A 19654-nucleotide genomic window follows, 5' to 3' on the forward strand; every position below is an offset into this window, starting at 1 on the left:
ATTGCTGCCAAAGGAGGTTCAACCAGTTATTAAATCCAAGGGTTCACATACTTTTTCCACCTGCACTGTGAATGTTTACATGGTGTGTTCAATAAAAACATGGTAACATTTAATTCTTTGTGTGTTATTAGTTTAAGCAGACTGTGATTGTCTATTGTTGTGACTTAAATGAAGATCAGATCACATTTTATGACCAATTTGTGCAGAAATCCATATCATTCCAAAGGGTTCACATACTTTTTCTTGCAACTGTATATATATATATATATATATATATGATAAAATAAATTTTAGAGCTTTTCCTTGTGGGGGGGCCATGCTTAGGATTTTCTGAGGATTCACAATGACTATATATTACATAAAGGACCACTGATGTCACATATGACACTAGATTCCCCAGGTATGTGTAGGTGCTGCATACTGTGATGACAGCTGATCAGAAAAAAACAAAGGGGGGTACTTATTATAGTATTTAAGCCACTTTTTGGGTGTAAAAAAGTTGCACATTTTGGCACACACCATGACATTTCCCCCTTCTCACCACTTTCAGAAGTGGCAAAAAAAGGGGTGTGACGAGGGTGGGAGGGAGCGTGGCAGCAGGCCTGGCACATTTATCTGCAAAAATGCAATTTTTCTGTTGTACATTAAGACAGAAGTCTACGGCAGCTAGGAGGCTGCTGTAGATTTTAGTCTGTCGCACGTCCAGTGGAAGTATGTGCCAAGTCTATGAGAGGCCTGGCACATCCTTAGACTGCACAGGGAATCAAGACTGGCAAAGAAAACACCAGTCTTGATAAATGTCTCCCTTAAAGTTTACTAAAAGGCAGAAGGGTGAATATTTCAGATCATTATTTTTTATTCATTTCCTAAAAATCCTATAAATGTATAAAACTTAAAGGATGAACATGTAAGTGGATCATTACAGCATACAATCAGCTCCAACCTGTCAGCATTCAGTATTACATTGCAGGGACACATATCTCTCAGTTCTTTATTGATGACTAACCTAGAAACCAGGAACTAGTTAAGAAGCCATTATTTCCATCATATGGCTACAGACTATGAGGGTTTCATCGCCTAAGATGGTACATACTCGGTATTTCATCATCCTTTTTAATGTGCGCAGCCTTGTCTCACTTCAGCAAATGGCATTTATCATGTAGAGAAAGTTAATACAAGGCACTTACTAATGTATTGTGATTGTCCATACTGCCTCCTTTGCTGGCTGGGATCATTTTTCCATCACATTACACACTGCTTGTTTCCATTGTTACGACCAGGACCGGCTCCAGGTTCACGTGGGCCCTTGGGCGATAAAGCCTCCGTGGGCTCCCTTGTGGCATTTTGCACAACAGACACGGCAATGAAGCTGCATGTGTTATAGATGTTGGCAAATACAATAGACAGAACACGCTACAGAGCGGATATTGGGAATCAATCCTTATACCCCTACTTTTTAATCCCTCAGGTTTACTCAGTATTCCGTTTTTACTGTACACCCGCTAAAGAGAAACAGACATTGACTATGAAAATAAATTTCAATATGAACGCTGATAGCAATATGCTGCTGCTTGCCCCTGTGCACCCAATGCCCAATAAATATCAATATGATTATATTTTAATTTGGAGCACAGCAGGGCAGGGTGCAGCAGACTAGGGTTGTCACGATACCAAAATTAGAATTCGATTTCTATACCATAAAAAAGTATTGCGATACTGGATACCATTTGATACCACGAGAAAAAAAATAAAACACCAAAAAATCCGGGTGTATTCCGCATTTTATGGAACGTCTGGCCCATAATCGAACAGTCCTATCCTATTTTTTGGGGGGACAAAAAAATGTTGAATCACACAGTTTTTATTTATTTTTGTTTCTGTTACGGCGTTCACCGCATAGGAGATATTTTTGATATTTTAATAGTTTGACTTTTCAGACGTGGCGATATGTGATATGTAATATGTTTATTTATTTATTGTTTATATATTTTATATTGAATATTGGGAAAGGGGGTGATTTATACTTAATATTTAGGTGTTTTTTTTAACTTTTTATTTAATAACTATTTTCCCTCTTAGGGGCTAGAACCTGGGATCTTTTCATCCCTTCTCCTATTCACCCTAATACCGGTCTATTAGGGCGAATAGGACTTCACACTCTCCCTGCTGCCCTGTGCCTAGTACACGCAGCAGCAGGGAGATTACCATGGCAGCCAGGGCTTCAGTAGCGTCCTGGCTGCCATGGTAACCGATCGGAGCCCCAGGATTACACAGCTGGGGCTCCGATCAGAAGCTGCCACTGCCACCAATGAGGAGGGGGGGAGGGGACCCTGTGGCCACTGCCACCAATGATTTTAATACTGGGGGGGTTTGGAGGGGATGCACTGCGCCACCAATGACTTTAATACTGGGAGGGGGCGCACTGCGCCACCAATGTTTTTAATACTGGGGTGGGGGGGGAGGGTGCACTGCGCCAGCAATGATAATTAACCTTTAATACAGATATGGGAGGCGGGTGCAGCAGAATCACATAGCCGGCACCCGACCTCTGACAGGGAGCTGCGATCAGCAGCAGTTAACCACTCAGGTGCCGCACCTAAGGGGTTAACTGCCGCTGATCGCAGCTCCCTGTCAGATGTCAGGTGCCGGCTATGTGATTCTGCAGCACCTGCCTCCTGTATCTGTATTAAAGGTTAATTATCATTTGCTGAAGTGAGACAATCCCTTTAAATGTCCTGTACGACTCTAGATGTTCCGTCTGCTTTATCAATAAATTATGTGACATCAGTCAAATGAATAAGCAATAGTCATACTCCAAGATTTTTAGTGGTCATTAATGTGTTAATATTGAACAACATTCAACCTACACATATGTAGCAGAAAGAGACATACCTGATCTCTTCTTCTTTTTCGATTTTTAGTTCCATAACCTTCTTCTCCAGTTCTTTGGCTAGCTAGAAGAACACATACAAAACTGCATGGGTAATGAAAAGAAGTGATAATGTGCAATTATTACAGAGGTAATGGACTGCGGATGAAAGGCGTTTTCCAGGCTCCTGATATTGATAACTTATCCTCAGGATAGGTCATTGATATCTGATCATTGAGGTTCTGACACCCTGCGCCATGCCTCCCAAGTGTCCCTATTTTGGAGGGACAGTTCCTCTTTTTGATCCAAGTCCCTCTTTGATCCTTAAATGTCCCTCTTTTTGACCTGGGGAATTAATGCATAATTGTGCATTAATAAATTTACTAAATTGCTCCTTACTAAACCATCTGTATGGTTTCTACCTGTATATTAGACCATAACTTCATTATTTGGTGCAATTTGGACCTTAAAATATCTATAATCTGATGATTTATGAGCTAATATTTAAATGGATATTGAAGCGCAAGAAAATAATTGTCCCTGGGGCTCCACTTGCTGTAAAAAAATAAATAAAAGGAACTTATACTCACCTAACCGATCCCCAGCTACTGCAGAGTCGGTGATTATACTCTGGGCGGAGTTAGAGGCGTGGCCTAGTATGAAAAAAATGGAAGTGATGCGCACCGCACATATTGTCCCTCTTTGCAATCTAATGTTGGGAGGTATGCTGCACCCCCGACACTCAGCTATTCCCTGCAGCCTCCAGTCCCGGAACTAGCACTGTGAATGGAACTGAATTCACTTTAATGGGAGATGACTGCAGCAACCCAACACGGCCACTACACTTTGAGCTGTCCTTCCTGTTCCAGTGCTAGTTCCAGTGATGGAGGATGCAGGGAACAGGTAATTGGTGGGGGTGCAGGGTATCAGACCTCAACAATCAGATGTTTATGACCTATACTAAGGATAAGTCATCAATATCAGGAGCCTGGAAAAGTTATATGGCCTCATTTGGCATCCCTCTACAGTATATACAGTATGTGTTTTTAAACATTTTTAAAGGGGTTGTCCAAGATGAGACATAATCTATCCAAGGGCTGTAAGTAGTTTAAAAAAAAAAGTTTAAGCATTTACAGTTAAATCGCTTGACAAGCTTTATTTACTTGCTAGCAGCCATGAAGTGCCCATCTACACATGTGACCACTGCAGCCAATCACTGGTCCCAGCATTCTAGAGCTGTACACCGCTGAGGCCACTGATGGGCTGTAGTGGTCATAGGTGTAGATGGGCACTACATAGGCACTTCATGGCTACAAGCAAATAAAATAAAGCTTTAAGGTGATTTAGCCCATGAGTATTGGGTATTTTTTTAAGATTCATACTTAGCTGCTCAATGCTGCTCTCTCCATCTTCCAGTCCCGGCACTATTTACATCCGGCTGGTTATGAGCATGGTCAAATACAGTGCTCCAGCCAATGACTGGCTTCAGTGGTGATGTGTCCGCAAGCGGCATGTCACCGCTGAAGCCAGTCACTGGCTGAAATCATGCTTGTGACCATGCCCATAGCTTGCCTGATGTAAACAGTGTTAGGACCAGAAGATGGAGAGAACAGAGGCAGCCCGAAGGACTGGAGCAGCGTGGAGCAGGTAAGTAGGAATCTTCAGTTTCAGGGGCCATGTTGCACCAAATTGTTAAAAAATAATTTTTACTGGAAAACCCATTTAAATGCTTATTAAAGTCAGTGGTCTCTCAAAAATGCAACCATAGAGGCTAGCCTAGATTCATCTTACTTGGGACAGGGTGGCAAAAACCTACACAGGATTCGTCTCTAAAGGAACTTTATTGTGGGTAAAGGAAAAGTCATGGAAAGGCCATGGAGGGGCACATTTTCATAATTAGTTCTATGTGCACCGCTACCAAAAAATTATTTAGTTGCAAAATTCCTTAAACTTTTTTAGAACAATATTGGCTCTTCACACATACAATTTGTGGTGTTGCTATTCACATCTCCTTTTCAGACAGTATTTTATAGGTTAATAGAACCGTAACTGTAAGAACTGTCAAAGGGAATAAAATCATACCTTAGGTTACAAAGGGAAGTACGGTATAAACTAAAGCCACATGTTTTTATAGAACTATAAATGACGAAGTCATGGAGCATATGAACACTCCCAGGTATAGTGTAACGTACAGATAACAAATTCTTCTGTGTAGCTCATCAATACCTACAACTTAAAGGGGTTTTCCAAGCATTCAGTATTGATGAGCTACCCTTAGGATAGTTCATCAGTATCTGATCTGTGGGGGTCCAGCTCCTGGCACCCTCACCGATTAGATGTTTGAGGAGGCCGTGGTGCTCTAGGCCACTGATATCCCATTCATTGGTCACATGGCCTATTTGCAGCTCAGTCCCATTCAAGCAGTGATGCCATAGAAAAAGAAAACTACAGCACATATGACCAACAGCTAACATTTAAATATGGGAGGGAAGGAACCAAAAGATCATGTAATAAGTATGCAGTGACTGCTTTGTTTTGGGGGGCACTGCAGTTGGCACTGCTGGAGGAGCACAGTGGCTTGATGTAACTGTATAAGGGCATTTTTGGATGGCGCTGTAAAGGGACCACACAGCAATACATACCTGCTAAAGGACAGTTTGAAGATGAAGAGGGTGAACATTAGAAGTCACCCAAGAGTTCCATGACCTACAGTATATAAAGGCTTTTCCTTCACCCTTGTATATTCATGTAGCTTCTGGATTACAGATATTCTCTAATTTACAGTGAGCGATGAGGATACATTCCATGGAGCTGAACGTTTACTCACTCTATTCCGAGTTCTCTCATGTTCTGCTATTTCTTGCTCCAGCAGCGCAGTTAGTTTAGCAATTTGCTCCTGTAAATCTTCTACAATATTTTCTCTGCAAGAGAAAGGATCAAAGTGAAAATATGAAATTTCCAACTTTCAAGTCAGGACGATAAAACCTGGGATTTATTCACTAAAACCAACCAACACTACATCTCATTCCATACCATGGGCATCAGGCTCGGACTGGCCCACCGGGGAGGTGGGAAATTCCTCGGTGGGCCCCTGCACCGCAAGTGAGCCGTCATAATTGAAAGCTCACTGTCACTAAAACTTTTTCCTTGAACTGCAGGCAGGTGGAGGTCAATGAGCTGCGTGGAGGGGCCTACCTCCTGTCTTCATGGGCCCCGCCCTTTAAACATATCCATGATCCCCTGCTGCAATCTACAAATATGTCAACCACTGGGAGGCCCACCATGCTGCCCCAAGCTGTAGTAGCTAACAAGCTTATGTCCACATGTTCTGATTTTCACAAAAATCGCGGCAAAATGCAAATTTTTTGCCACGATTTTTGTGAAAATCAGAACATGTGGATATAATCTTGTGGACAGGAAGTGCTGGCTGCACCCCTGTTAGTTCATTTTGCGTTTTTGTTTTTCACTCCCCGCTTTCCCATAGTCCTAACTTTTTTTCCGTTCACATAGCCTTATGAGGGCTTATTTTTTGAGGGACAAGTTGTACTTTCTAATGGCACCATTTATGGTTGCATACCATGTAGTGGTAAGTGGTAAAAAAATTCCAAATGGGGTAGAATTGGGAAAAAACAGAATTCTGATAAAGTTTTTTATTTTATTTTTTATTACACTGTACACTATGCGGTAAAATTGACCTGTTATCTTCATTCTCCAGGTCAGAACGGTTCCAACGATACCACACTTGTATAATTTTTCTTGCCTTTTAATACTGAATTTTTTTTTTTTAAACCTTTGAGAAAAAAAATACATTTTATAATCATATTCTGACCCCTATGACTTTTTTGTAGTTGTGTACGGGGCTGTGTGAGGGCTAATTTTTTGCGGGACGATCTGTTCCTTTCAGTTATACAAATTTGAAGTGTGTGCGACTTTTTGATCACTTTTTATAAAAAAATTATTGGGTAGTTGAATTGACAAAAAATGGCAAATTGGCTGTTTTAATTTTTTTTCCCATTACGCCATTTGCCTTAAGCCCTTAACATTGCTATATTTTAATAGAATGCGTATTTTCGCACGCGGCGATGCCCATGATGTTTATTTTTTTTATTTGTTAAGTATTTTTATTTTAAGGAAAGGGGGATGATTTGAATTTTTATATTTGTAAAAACTTTTTTTTACATTTTTTTAAAAACTTTTTTTTTAAGTCACCTTGGGTGACAATAACTGGCAATCATTAGATTGCCCCTTGTGTTCACTGATGCCTAAAAAACCATCATTGTACACTTAATTTGGAATATAAAAATACAATGCTGCCACCTAGTGGCCTGTATTGGTATATTCCTGAAATGGGCACCGAAGCCTGCTTGAGGCTTTGGTGTATTTCAGCGCAGTAACAGGTTTCCCGATCTCAGCCGGGGAACGCTGTTACCGGACCGGAAGCGTGCGACTTCCGCTTCAGGACTGATCAGATGCCGTGTTCCCATTTGACCACAGCATCTGAAGGGTAAAATGTATGCGATCAGCCTTATGTCTGATCGCATACATGTGCCGTGGGTCTCTGCAATTTAAAATAGCAGAAACCCCGCGGCTATGGCGCCCGTTGCTCATGCGATCGGGCGCCATGTTTAAAGAACGGACCGATGACGTACATGTACGTCATCGGCGTGAAGGGGCTCTGAGTACTCACAGGCTCTCCTCTGCTTTATCAGCCTTCCTATTCAGTATGGAAGCACTGCTGACACCACTTTGGAGCCCTGCTGCTATGAGAGGAGGACACAACAGGCTGCTGCAGCCACAATACACATGCCAGATAGGGCCACCATATCAAGTAGGTAAGGGAACTCTATACTGTCCAGTATGTAGTGCAGGGTTAAAGGGTGCCTTTATATGTAAACGTGTGTATAAAACCATGCCTTCTTGTGTAAAGGGTTCCTGCCTGTGAAGTGTGTTAGGGCTTGCGCTACACACCAACTTTGGCTCACAACACACACTGTGCGGCCAAAAATTCCAGCAACACAATGTTACATTGTAACTAATCAAAGTGAAAGTTGTTGTGACTGGAACTTCATTTACTTAACTGTAGCACCGCATTGCTGTGTCACAGGCCAATGATGCTGTCTATGTGGGTAAAAACGCCTGCCTGTGCATGTTGTATATAAAAGTGTGCCTTTATGTGTAGAAACATACATGCACTTCCATAAAATAGTAGTGTGCTACACTGGTTTTCCAAGTTATATTTATTTTTGGGGCAATGGCAGGAACATCAATAAAATAAACTCACCTTCCCACTCCTCTCCAATCCAGCACTACCACTTCTTATTCTTCCCCAGGCTACAACACTTATATACTGTTGTGGTTGCAGTGATGACGTCCCATATACTGCTGCAGCCAATCACTGGTCTCAGTGGTGTATGCCATTTGACAGCTGCAACCACAACAATACGTCATCACTATTGCAGCCTGGGGAAAAATACAAATTATTGCATATAAATGTATGCTTGTGTGTAAAAAAAAGAACATAAAAGTTGCTTGTGTGTGTGAAAACATGCCTCAGGCCTCATGCACACAACCGTATTTTTCATTCGTGTGCTAGCCTCAATTTTTTTGCAGATAGCACACAGACCCTTTCATTTACACAGATGTCATCTTTGTGCTGTCTGCATCCCTATGTACAGTCCGCAAATTATAGAACATGTCCTATTCTGTTATGTATGTACACACTGAAGGGATCTGTATTTTGCAGTTCTGTAGTTTGCGGGACGAAATATGAATACAGTCATGTGCATGAGGCTGTGTGCGCTATTGTCTGTGTGCCTGGATGGAGAAGATCCTATTAGGACCCTGAGAGATCCGTTCTTCCCTACATCACTCTAAATCAAAAAAAGCATCTAAGTGTGACTCAAAGGGGAAAGGAAATGTTCACTAATATTTTCTTAGGAATGGTTTCTCTTTTTCTTAGGAGCATTCTCTATAAAGCGCCGGCCATGTGCGGTCCGCAAGATGCAGAACGCACACGGCCGGTATCCATGTTTTGCTAATCCGCAATTTGCGGACCACAAAACACTTACGGTCGTGTGAATGCACCCTTACAAACACACTGCAGTCTTCCTTTGGATCTAAAAACATGTAAGGGAAAACAATCTCCCAAATGTGAAGCAAAAGGGAATGTACAGGGTGGGCCATTTATATAGATACACCTTAATAAAATGGGAATGGTTGGTGATATTAACTTCCTGTTTGTGGCACATTAGTATATGTGAGGGGGGAAACTTTTCAAGATGGGTGGTGACCATGGCGGCCATTTTGAATCCAACTTTTGTTTTTTCAATAGGAAGAGGGTCATGTGACACATCAAACTTATTGGGAATTTCACAAGAAAAACAATGGTGTGCTTGATTTTAACGTAACTTTATTCTTTCATGAGTTATTTACAAGTTTCTGACCACTTACAAAATGTGTTCAATGTGCTGCCCATTGTGTTGGATTGTCAATGCAACCCTCTTCTCCCACTCTTCACACACTGATAGCAACACCGCAGGAGAAATGCTAGCACAGGCTTCCAGTATCCGTAGTTTCAGGTGCTGCACATCTCGTATTTTCACAGCATAGACGATTGCCTTCAGATGATACGAGATGTGCAGCAGCTGAAACTACGGATCCTGGAAGCCTGTTCTAGCATTTCTCCTGCGGAGTTGCTATCAGTGTGTGAAGAGTGGGAGAAGAGGGTTGCATTGACAATCCAACACAATGGGCAGCACATTGAACACATTTTGTAAGTGGTCAGAAACTTGTAAATAACTCATGAAAGAATAAAGTTACGTTAAAACCAAGCACACCATTGTTTTTCTTGTGAAATTCCCAATAAGTTTGATGTGTCACATGACCCTCTTCCTATTGAAAAAACAAAAGTTGGATTCAAAATGGCCGACTTCAAAATGGCCGCCATGGTCACCACCCATCTTGAAAAGTTTCCCCCCTCACATATACTAATGTGCCACAAACAGGAAGTTGATATCACCAACCATTCCCATTTTATTAAGGTGTATCCATATAAATGGCCCACCCTGTATTTTGGGGATAGACAGAAGCTGCATGCAACTTAGTGATTTCATAAGAAACAAAACTGTATATGAGTTGCATGGAACAGCTGACAAATTTCCCATCAAAATTAGAAATTTCTGTGGCAGTTGCCTGCAATGTAATAGAACACATGTAATCACTGCAGTATCACTATTTTTTAATGTGCTGGTTGGTGTGAATGTGTACATATTTAAGACTGACTTCTGTTGCTTTATCTAAATGAGTTTTGTTCTGTTACTGTGTCGAAGCACAGAGCTTGATTCCATTACCGTATGCATGCAGAGGCTTGGTCCTTACTGTATCTATGCACAGATCTTGGTTCTGTTACTGTATCTAGACACAGATCTTGGTTCTGTTACTGTATCTAGACACAGAGCTTGGTTCTGTTACCGTATCTAGACACAGAGCTTGGTTCTGTAATTGTACCTAGACACAGAGCTTGGTTCTGTTACTGTATCTATACACAGATCTTGGGTCTGTTACTGTATCTATACACAGAGCTTGGTTCTGTTATTATATCTATACACAGAGCTTGTTCTGTTACCGTATCTATACACAGAGCTTGGTTCTGTTATCGTATCTATACACAGAGCTTGGTTCTGTTATCGTATCTATACACAGAGCTTGGTTCTGTTACCGTCTCTAGACACAGATCTTGGTTCTGTTACTGTATCTAGACACAGAGCTTGGTTCTGTAATTGTACCTAGACACAGAGCTTGGTTCTGTTATCGTATCTATACACAGAGCTTGGTTCTGTTACCGTATCTAGACACAGAGCTTGGTTCTGTAATTGTACCTAGACACAGAGCTTGGTTCTGTTACTGTATCTATACACAGAGCTTGGTTCTGTTATTATATCTATACACAGAGCTTGTTCTGTTACTGTATCTATACACAGAGCTTGGTTCTGTTACTGTATCTATACACAGAGCTTGTTCTGTTACTGTATCTATACACAGAGCTTGGTTCTGTTACCGTCTCTAGACACAGATCTTGGTTCTGTTACTGTATCTATACACAGAGCTTGGTTCTGTTATTATATCTATACACAGAGCTTGTTCTGTTACTGTATCTAGACACAGAGCTTGGTTCTGTTACCGTCTCTAGACACAGAGCTTGGTTCTGTTACCGTCTCTATACACAGAGCTTGGTTCTGTTACCGTATCTATACACAGAGCTTGGTTCTGTTATCGTATCTAGACACAGATCTTGGTTCTGTTACTGTATCTAGACACAGAGCTTGGTTCTGTAATTGTACCTAGACACAGAGCTTGGTTCTGTTACTGTATCTATACACAGAGCTTGGTTCTGTTACTGTATCTATACACAGAGCTTGGTTCTGTTACCGTATCTAGACACAGAGCTTGGTTCTGTTACCGTCTCTAGACACAGATCTTGGTTCTGTTACTGTATCTATACACAGATCTTGGTTCTGTTACCGTATTTATACACAGAGCTTGGTTCTGTTATCGTATCTAGACACAGAGCTTGGTTCTGTAATTGTACCTAGACACAGAGCTTGGTTCTGTTACTGTATCTATACACAGATCTTGGGTCTGTTGACTTATCCAAGTACAAAGCTTAGTTATGATGCCATCTGTTAGTATATGTTAGTTCTGAGCATGGTTCTGTCAGCATTTCTCAGTGCTCAGCTTGGTTCAGATATTGTATGTTAGTACTGAGCTTGGTTCTATTACTGGGTCTAAGTACTTGGCTCTTCTGCCATATCTATGTTTAAAGCATATTTCTGTTACCATATCTGAGCATATCGTATTGCTGAGCTTAGTTAGGTTAGCATTTCTAAGTAGCAGCTTAGGATAATATAGATAATTTAGTGTATATATCATATGGATAAGTTGCACGGCCTTAACTTTACTAAAATGTACTCCTTTCAAAGACAGTAACTTATATGTACCTCAAAATGGTGGTAACAAAAACTGTAACTCGTCTTGCAAAAAAAAAAAACAAGCCCTCATTCAGCTATACATCTAAAAAAATAAGGTTATGGCTATGGAATACAAAGACATAAAAATTACTCTCTCCACAAAACATGCTTTTACAGTTCAAAATTAGTAAAACATGAAATAATCTATACAAATCTTTTTAATAATGTTATTTATACTGCACTGTTCATGCAATAAAAAGCCATGTAATGATAGCAGTTTTACTATTTAAAAAGTTGTGTCCTGGGATTCTGTGTAAAATTGCTGTGTCATAAAGGCCTAACAATGAACTAGCAATATTTGCATGAAACTGTAGGGTGGGCCCCCAAAGTCACTTCCACTGGGGGCCCTAGGGTTCCCAGTCCGACACTGATGGGCTTTGAGTCTTCTACCATTCACCCCTTTGCTGTTTTAAAAGCCAGCAGTGTTGCAGTGCCATTTGGCTTAGAGGCACACATAGGCTGCTGGCGCCATGATCGGCATCTTGTGTTTGCTGGTAATGGCTCTTCAGTGCCTGCCATAGCTCCTGCTCAATCACATTGCTAAGAGAAGCATACATATTAAAGGAGTTTCAGAGATTTATGCTGCTAACGCTTTATTTTTTTAACACAGTTTCGCAACGAGGACAGAATTTTAAGGATTGGTGGAGTCCCAGCAGTCAGACCCCCACTAAGTGATGGCATATCCTACATACACAGCTATACAGTATATTAGAACATGTGCATGTTATCCTATAACAGCTAAGGTCGTTGGTCAATTGCACGGATTCAATTTTATAGAAACCTTCCTACCTTCCCTTCAGTGATTTCTCCCTCTTTTTTGGCTTCTGCATGCTTGCTTGTTCGGTATATCTGTGGAAGTCACAATTAGCATTTGGACCATACACTAGATTACAGTAACTGGCTATATATTTCACCTAGGCCAGAGAAGATGGCCAGCTGGACCCAAAGCTGTGATGTTGATTTTTAAGTAAGTAATGTACTGCATCTTATTTTTATTCAACAGGATGGAAATTGACCAGAGAAGAGAATAGGGTGAAACACCAGCAAAATACAATATGGCAAAACGTACGTATGTGTAACTCCTTGGATTATTTTGGCTATTCATGAATAATTGCATTGAGTAGCAACGACATTTATGACTCAAGGTGCGTTCACATGTGATGTCTTCATGCCGTTTTTAGGCAGTTTTAGGCAAAAAAAAAAATAGGAGAGTGGATTAAAAAGAGAGAGAAGTAGAATCTTTACTATACAATCCCCCTCCTTTACTACCACTGCTTGCTTTGTGAAAAATAAAATAAACAAAACTGCAAGAAAACAGTACCCTCACTGAGTGCATGCCAAGTTACTTAACCACTTCAGCCCCCAGTGCTTAAACACCCTGAAAGACCAGGCCACTTTTTACACTTCTGACCTACACTACTTTCACCGTTTATTGCTCGGTCATGCAACTTACCACCCAAATGAATTTTACCTCCTTTTCTTCTCACTAATAGAGCTTTCATTTGGTGGTATTTCATTGCTGCTGAAATTTTTACTTTTTTTGTTATTAATCGAAATTTAACGATTTTTTTGCAAAAAAATGACATTTTTCACTTTCAGTTGTAAAATTTTGCAAAAAAAACGACATCCATATAGAAATTTTGCTCTAAATTTATAGTTCTACATGTCTTTGATAAAAAAAAATGTTTGGGTAAAAAAAAAATGGTTTGGGTAAAAGTTATAGCGTTTACAAACTATGGTACAAAAATGTGAATTTCCGCTTTTTGAAGCAGCTCTGACTTTCTGAGCACCTGTCATGTTTCCTGAGGTTCTACAATGCCCAGACAGTACAAACACCCCACAAATGACCCCATTTCTGAAAGTACACACCCTAAGGTATTCGCTGATGGGCATAGTGAGTTCATAGAACTTTTTATTTTTTGTCACAAGTTAGCGGAAAATTATGATTTTTTTTTTTTTTTTTTCTTACAAAGTCTCATATTCCACTAACTTGTGACAAAAAATAAAAAGTTCTATGAACTCACTATGCCCATCAGCGAATACCTTGGGGTCTCTTCTTTCCAAAATGGGGTCACTTGTGGGGTAGTTCTACTGCCCTGGCATTCTAGGGGCCCAAATGTGTGGTAAGGAGTTTGAAATCAAATTCTGTAAAAAATGACCAGTGAAATCCGAAAGGTGCTCTTTGGAATATGGGCCCCTTTGCCCACCTAGGCTGCAAAAAAGTGTCACACATCTGGTATCTCCGTACTCAGGAGAAGGTGGGGAATGTGTTTTGGGGTGTCATTTTATATATACCCATGCTGGGTGAGAGAAATATCTTGGCAAAAGACAACTTTTCCCATTTTTTTATACAAAGTTGTCATTTGACCAAGATATTTATCTCACCCAGCATGGGTATATGTAAAAAGACACCCCAAAACACATTCCTCAACTTCTCCTGAGTACGGGGATACCAGATGTGTGACACTTTTTTGCAGCCTAGGTGGGCAAAGGGGCCCATATTCCAAAGAGCACCTTTCGGATTTCACTCCTCATTTTTTCCCGAATTTGATTTCAAACTCCTTACCACACATTTGGGCCCCTAGAATACCAGGGCAGTATAACTACCCCACAAGTGACCCCATTTTGGAAAGAAGACACCCCAAGGTATTCCGTGAGGGGCATGGCGAGTTCCTAGAATTTTTTATTTTTTGTCACAAGTTAGTGGAAAATGATGATTTTTTTTTTAATTTTTTTTTTTCATACAAAGTCTCATATTCCACTAACTTGTGACAAAAAATAAAAACTTCCATGAACTCACTATGCCCATCAGCGAATACCTTGGGGTCTCTTCTTTCCAAAATGGGGTCACTTGTGGGGTAGTTATACTGCCCTGGCATTCTAGGGGCCCAAATGTGTGGTAAGTAGGTAAATGACCTGTGAAATCCGAAAGGTGCTCTTTGGAATGTGGGCCCCTTTGCCCACCTAGGCTGCAAAAAAGTGTCACACATCTGGTATCTCTGTATTCAGGAGAAGTTGAGGAATGTGTTTTGGGGTGTCTTTTTACATATACCCATGCTGGGTGAGATAAATATCTTGGTCAAATGCCAACTTTGTATAAAAAAATGGGAAAAGTTGTCTTTTGCCAAGATATTTCTCTCACCCAGCATGGGTATATGTAAAATGACACCCCAAAACACATTCCCCAACTTCTCCCGATTACGGAGATACCAGATGTGTGACACTTTTTTGCAGCCTAGGTGGGCAAAGGGGCCCATATTCAAAAGAGCACCTTTCGGATTTCACAGGTCATTTTTTACAGAATTTGATTTCAAACTCCTTACCACACATTTGGGCCCCTAGAATGCCAGGGCAGTATAACTACCCCACAAGTGACCCCATTTTGGAAAGAAGAGACCCCAAGGTATTCGCTGATGGGCATAGTGAGTTCATGGAACTTTTTATTTTTTGTCACAAGTTAGTGGAATATGAGACTTTGTATGAAAAAAAAAATCAAAAAAAAAATCATCATTTTCCACTAACTTGTGACAAAAAATAAAAAATTCTAGGAACTCGCCATGCCCATCACGGAATACCTTGGGGTGTCTTCTTTCCAAAATGGGGTCACTTGTGGGGTAGTTATACTGCCCTGGCATTTTCCAGGGGCCCTAATGTGTGGTAAGTAGGTAAATGACCTGTGAAATCCTAAAGGTGCTCTTTGGAATATGGGCCCCTTTGCCCACCTAGGCTGCAAAAAAGTGTCACACATGTGGTATCGCCGTATTCAGGAGAAGTTGGGGAATGTGTTTTGGGGTGTCATTTTACATATACCCATGCTGGGTGAGAGAAATATCTTGGCAAAAGACAACTTTTCCCATTTTTTTATACAAAGTTGGCATTTGACCAAGATATTTCTCTCACCCAGCATGGGTATATGTAAAATGACACCCCAAAACACATTCCCCAACTTCTCCTGAGTACGGCGATACCAGATGTGTGACACTTTTTTGCAGCCTAGATGCGCAAAGGTGCCCAAATTCCTTTTAGGAGGGCATTTTTAGACATTTGGATACCAGACTTCTTCTCACGCTTTGGGGCCCCTAGAATGCCAGAGCAGTATAAATACCCCACATGTGACCCCATTTTGGAAAGAAGACACCCCAAGGTATTCAATGAGGGGCATGGCGAGTTCATAGAAATTTTTTTTTTTTTGGCACAAGTTAGCGGAAATTGATATTTTTAATTTTTTTCTCACAAAGTCTCCCGTTCCGCTAACTTGGGACAAAAATTTCAATCTTTCATGGACTCAATATGCCCCTCACGGAATACCTGGGGGTGTCTTCTTTCCGAAATGGGGTCACATGTGGGGTATTTATACTGCCCTGGCATTCTAGGGGCCCTAAAGCGTGAGAAGAAGTCTGGAATATAAATGTCTAAAAAATTTTACGCATTTGGATTCCGTGAGGGGTAGGGTGAGTTCATGTGAGATTTTATTTTTTGACACAAGTTAGTGGAATATGAGACTTTGTAAGAAAAAAAAAAAAAAAATTCTGCTAACTTGGGCCAAAAAAATATCTGAATGGAGCCTTACAGAGGGGTGATCAATGACAGGGGGGTTGATCAATGACAGGGGGGTTGATCAATGACAGGGGGGTTGATCAATGACAGGGGGGGTTGATCAATGACAGGGGGGGTTGATCAATGACAGGGGGGGTTGATCAATGACAGGGGGGTTGATCAGGGAGTCTATATGGGGTGATCACCACAGTCATTGATCACGCCCCTGTAAGGCTTCATTCAGACGTCCGGATGCGTTTTGCGGATCCGATCCATCTATCAGTGCATCCGTAAAAATCATGCGGACATCTGAATGGAGCTTTACAGGGGGGTAATCAATGACAGGGGGGTGATCAGGGAGTCTATATGGGGTGATCACCACAGTCATTGATCACTCCCCTGTAAGGCTTCATTCAGACGTCCGGATGCGTTTTGCGGATCCGATCCATCTATCAGTGGATCCGTAAAAATCATGCGGACATCTGAATGGAGCTTTACAGGGGGGTGATCAATGACAGGGGGGTGATCAGGGAGTCTATATGGGGTGATCACCACAGTCATTGATCATGCCCCTGTAAGGCTTCATTCAGACGTCCGGATGCGTTTTGCGGATCGGATCCATCTATCAGTGCATCCGTAAAAATCATGCGGACATCTGAATGGAGCTTTACAGGGGGGTGATCAATGACAGGGGGGTGATCAGGGAGTCTATATGGGGTGATCACCACAGTCATTGATCACGCCCCTGTAAGGCTTCATTCAGACGTCCGGATGCGTTTTGCGGATCGGATCCATCTATCAGTGCATCCGTAAAAATCATGCGGACATCTGAATGGAGCTTTACAGGGGGGTGATCAGGGAGTCTATATGGGGTGATCACCACAGTCATTGATCATGCCCCTGTAAGGCTTCATTCAGACGTCCGGATGCGTTTTGCGGATCGGATCCATCTATCAGTGCATCCGTAAAAATCATGCGGACATCTGAATGGAGCTTTACAGGGGGGTGATCAGGGAGTCTATATGGGGTGATCACCACAGTCATTGATCACGCCCCTGTAAGGCTTCATTCAGACGTCCGGATGCGTTTTGCGGATCCGATCTATCTATCAGTGGATCCGTAAAAATCATGCGGACGTCTGAATGGAGCTTTACAGGGGGTTGATCAATGACAGGGGTGTAATCAATGACAGGGGGGGTGATCAGGGAGTCTATATGGGGTGATCACCACAGTCATTGATCACGCCCCTGTAAGGCTTCATTCAGACGTCCGGATGCGTTTTGCGGATCCGATCTATCTATCAGTGGATCCGTAAAAATCATGCGGACGTCTGAATGGAGCTTTACAGGGGGTTGATCAATGACAGGGGTGTAATCAATGACAGGGGGGTGATCAGGGAGTCTATATGGGGTGATAACCACAGTCATTGATCATGCCCCTGTAAGGCTTCATTCAGACGTCCGGATGCGTTTTGCGGATCCGATCCATCTATCAGTGGATCCGTAAAAATCATGCGGACATCTGAATGGAGCTTTACAGGGGGGTAATCAATGACATGGGGGTGATCAATGACAGGGGGGTGATCAGGGAGTCTATATGGGGTGATCAGGGGTGATCAGGGGCTAATAAGGGGTTAATAAGTGACGGGGGGGGGGGTGTAGTGTAGTGTAGTGGTGCTTGGTGGGACTTTACTGAGCTACCTGTGTCCTCTGGTGGTCGATCCAAACAAATGGGACCACCAGAGGACCAGGTAGCAGGTATATTAGACGCTGTTATCAAAACAGCGTCTAATATACCTGTTAGGGGTTAAAAAAAACACATCTCCAGCCTGCCAGCGAACGATCGCCGCTGGCAGGCTGGAGATCAACTCTCTTACCTTCCGTTCCTGTGAGCGCGCGCGCCTGTGTGCGCGCGTTCACAGGAAATCTCGCCCATCGCGAGATGACGCATATATGCGTGACTCTGCGCAGGGCTGCCACCTCCGGAACGCGATCCTGCGTTAGGCGGTCCGGAGGTGGTTAAAGGGCATCTGTCAGCAGATTTGTACCTATGACACTGACTGAGCTGTTCCATGTGCACTTGGCAGCTGAAGGGATCTGTGTTGGTCCCATGTTCATATGTGTCCGCATTGCTGAGAAATCTGAAGTTTTAATATATGCAAATGAGCCTCTAGGAGCAACGAGGTGTTGTCATTACACCTACAGACTCTGCTCTCTCTGTACCTGTCACACCCTCTGCACTTTGACAGGAACAGGCAGTGTAAACGTGATCACTCCTGCCTGGCCCTATCAATCAAAGTGCAGAGGGCACAGCAGTTGCAGAGAGAGCAGAGCCTCTAGGTGTAATGACAATGCCCCTGGTGCTCCTAGAGGCTCATTTGCATAAATTAAAACATCATATTTCTCAGCAATGTGGACACATATGAACATGGGATCAACACAGATGCCTTCAGCTGCCAAGTGCACATGTAACAGGTCAGCCAGGGTCATAGGTACAAATCTGCTGACATATGCCATTTTAAGGGACACTACCATCAAACCTTTATCACTTTTTAACAGCCTATATGTGAATATTCCATGTAATTTAATAAAAAAAAAAAAATTAAAACATGAGGGTGGTTTTCTGGAAGTGACTATGTATTCTACTTCCTGTCCTGGCTCTTTAAAGGGGTTTTCCAAGATTTTAATACTGATGACCTATCCTCTGAATAGGTCATCGGTATCTGATTGGTGGGGGTCCAATCCATCAGCTCTTCAAGAAGGCAGTGGTGATTGCAGAAGTGCCACAGCCTTCTCTCTGCTTTCCCTAGACCAGTGACAACTTGATTATTGATCGCATGGCTTAGGAGCAGCTCAGCCCCATAGAAGTGAATGGAGCTGAGCTGCGATACCAAACATAGCCGCTATACAATGTAGAGCGCTGAGCTTGGTAAGCGCAGAGAAGGCCATATCACTCACAGGAGCATTGTTGTCTTCTCAAACAGCTGATCTGTGGGGATCCCGGGTATTGGACCCCCACCGATCAGTTACTGATGACCTATCCATTGGATCATCAGTATTCAAATCTCGGAAAACCCTTTTAATTTCCTCTTTTGTTTGGCTTTGCTTCACTTTCTTCATCAGACCATTCACTCTGATCAGTGGCCCTTCTGTAGGATCACACATTCTTACACTGATAAGTGCAATGATCTTCTGTGAGAAGCTAGGCCTATCAAGAGAACTCT

The 19654-nt window shown here is 42.1% G+C and overlaps 1 protein-coding gene across 2 annotated transcripts in view; it reads right to left on the reverse strand.

Moving 5' to 3' along the window:
• The window catches only part of LOC121008686 (UPF0430 protein CG31712-like), a 43722-nt gene that overhangs the window by 20138 nt on the left and 3930 nt on the right, over positions 1-19654 (reverse strand). For both annotated transcript variants that reach the window (XM_040441384.1, XM_040441383.1), the window contains 3 exons: positions 12685-12744; positions 5697-5790; positions 2893-2954 (listed from right to left, as the gene is read on the reverse strand). In XM_040441384.1, coding sequence (XP_040297318.1) covers positions 2893-2954; positions 5697-5790; positions 12685-12744 — 216 coding nt within the window. The remainder of the gene's footprint in view (positions 1-2892; positions 2955-5696; positions 5791-12684; positions 12745-19654) is intronic.

This window comes from Bufo bufo, chromosome 7, assembly GCF_905171765.1.
Source record: "Bufo bufo chromosome 7, aBufBuf1.1, whole genome shotgun sequence".
In the NCBI taxonomy this organism is placed as follows: Eukaryota; Metazoa; Chordata; class Amphibia; order Anura; family Bufonidae; genus Bufo; species Bufo bufo.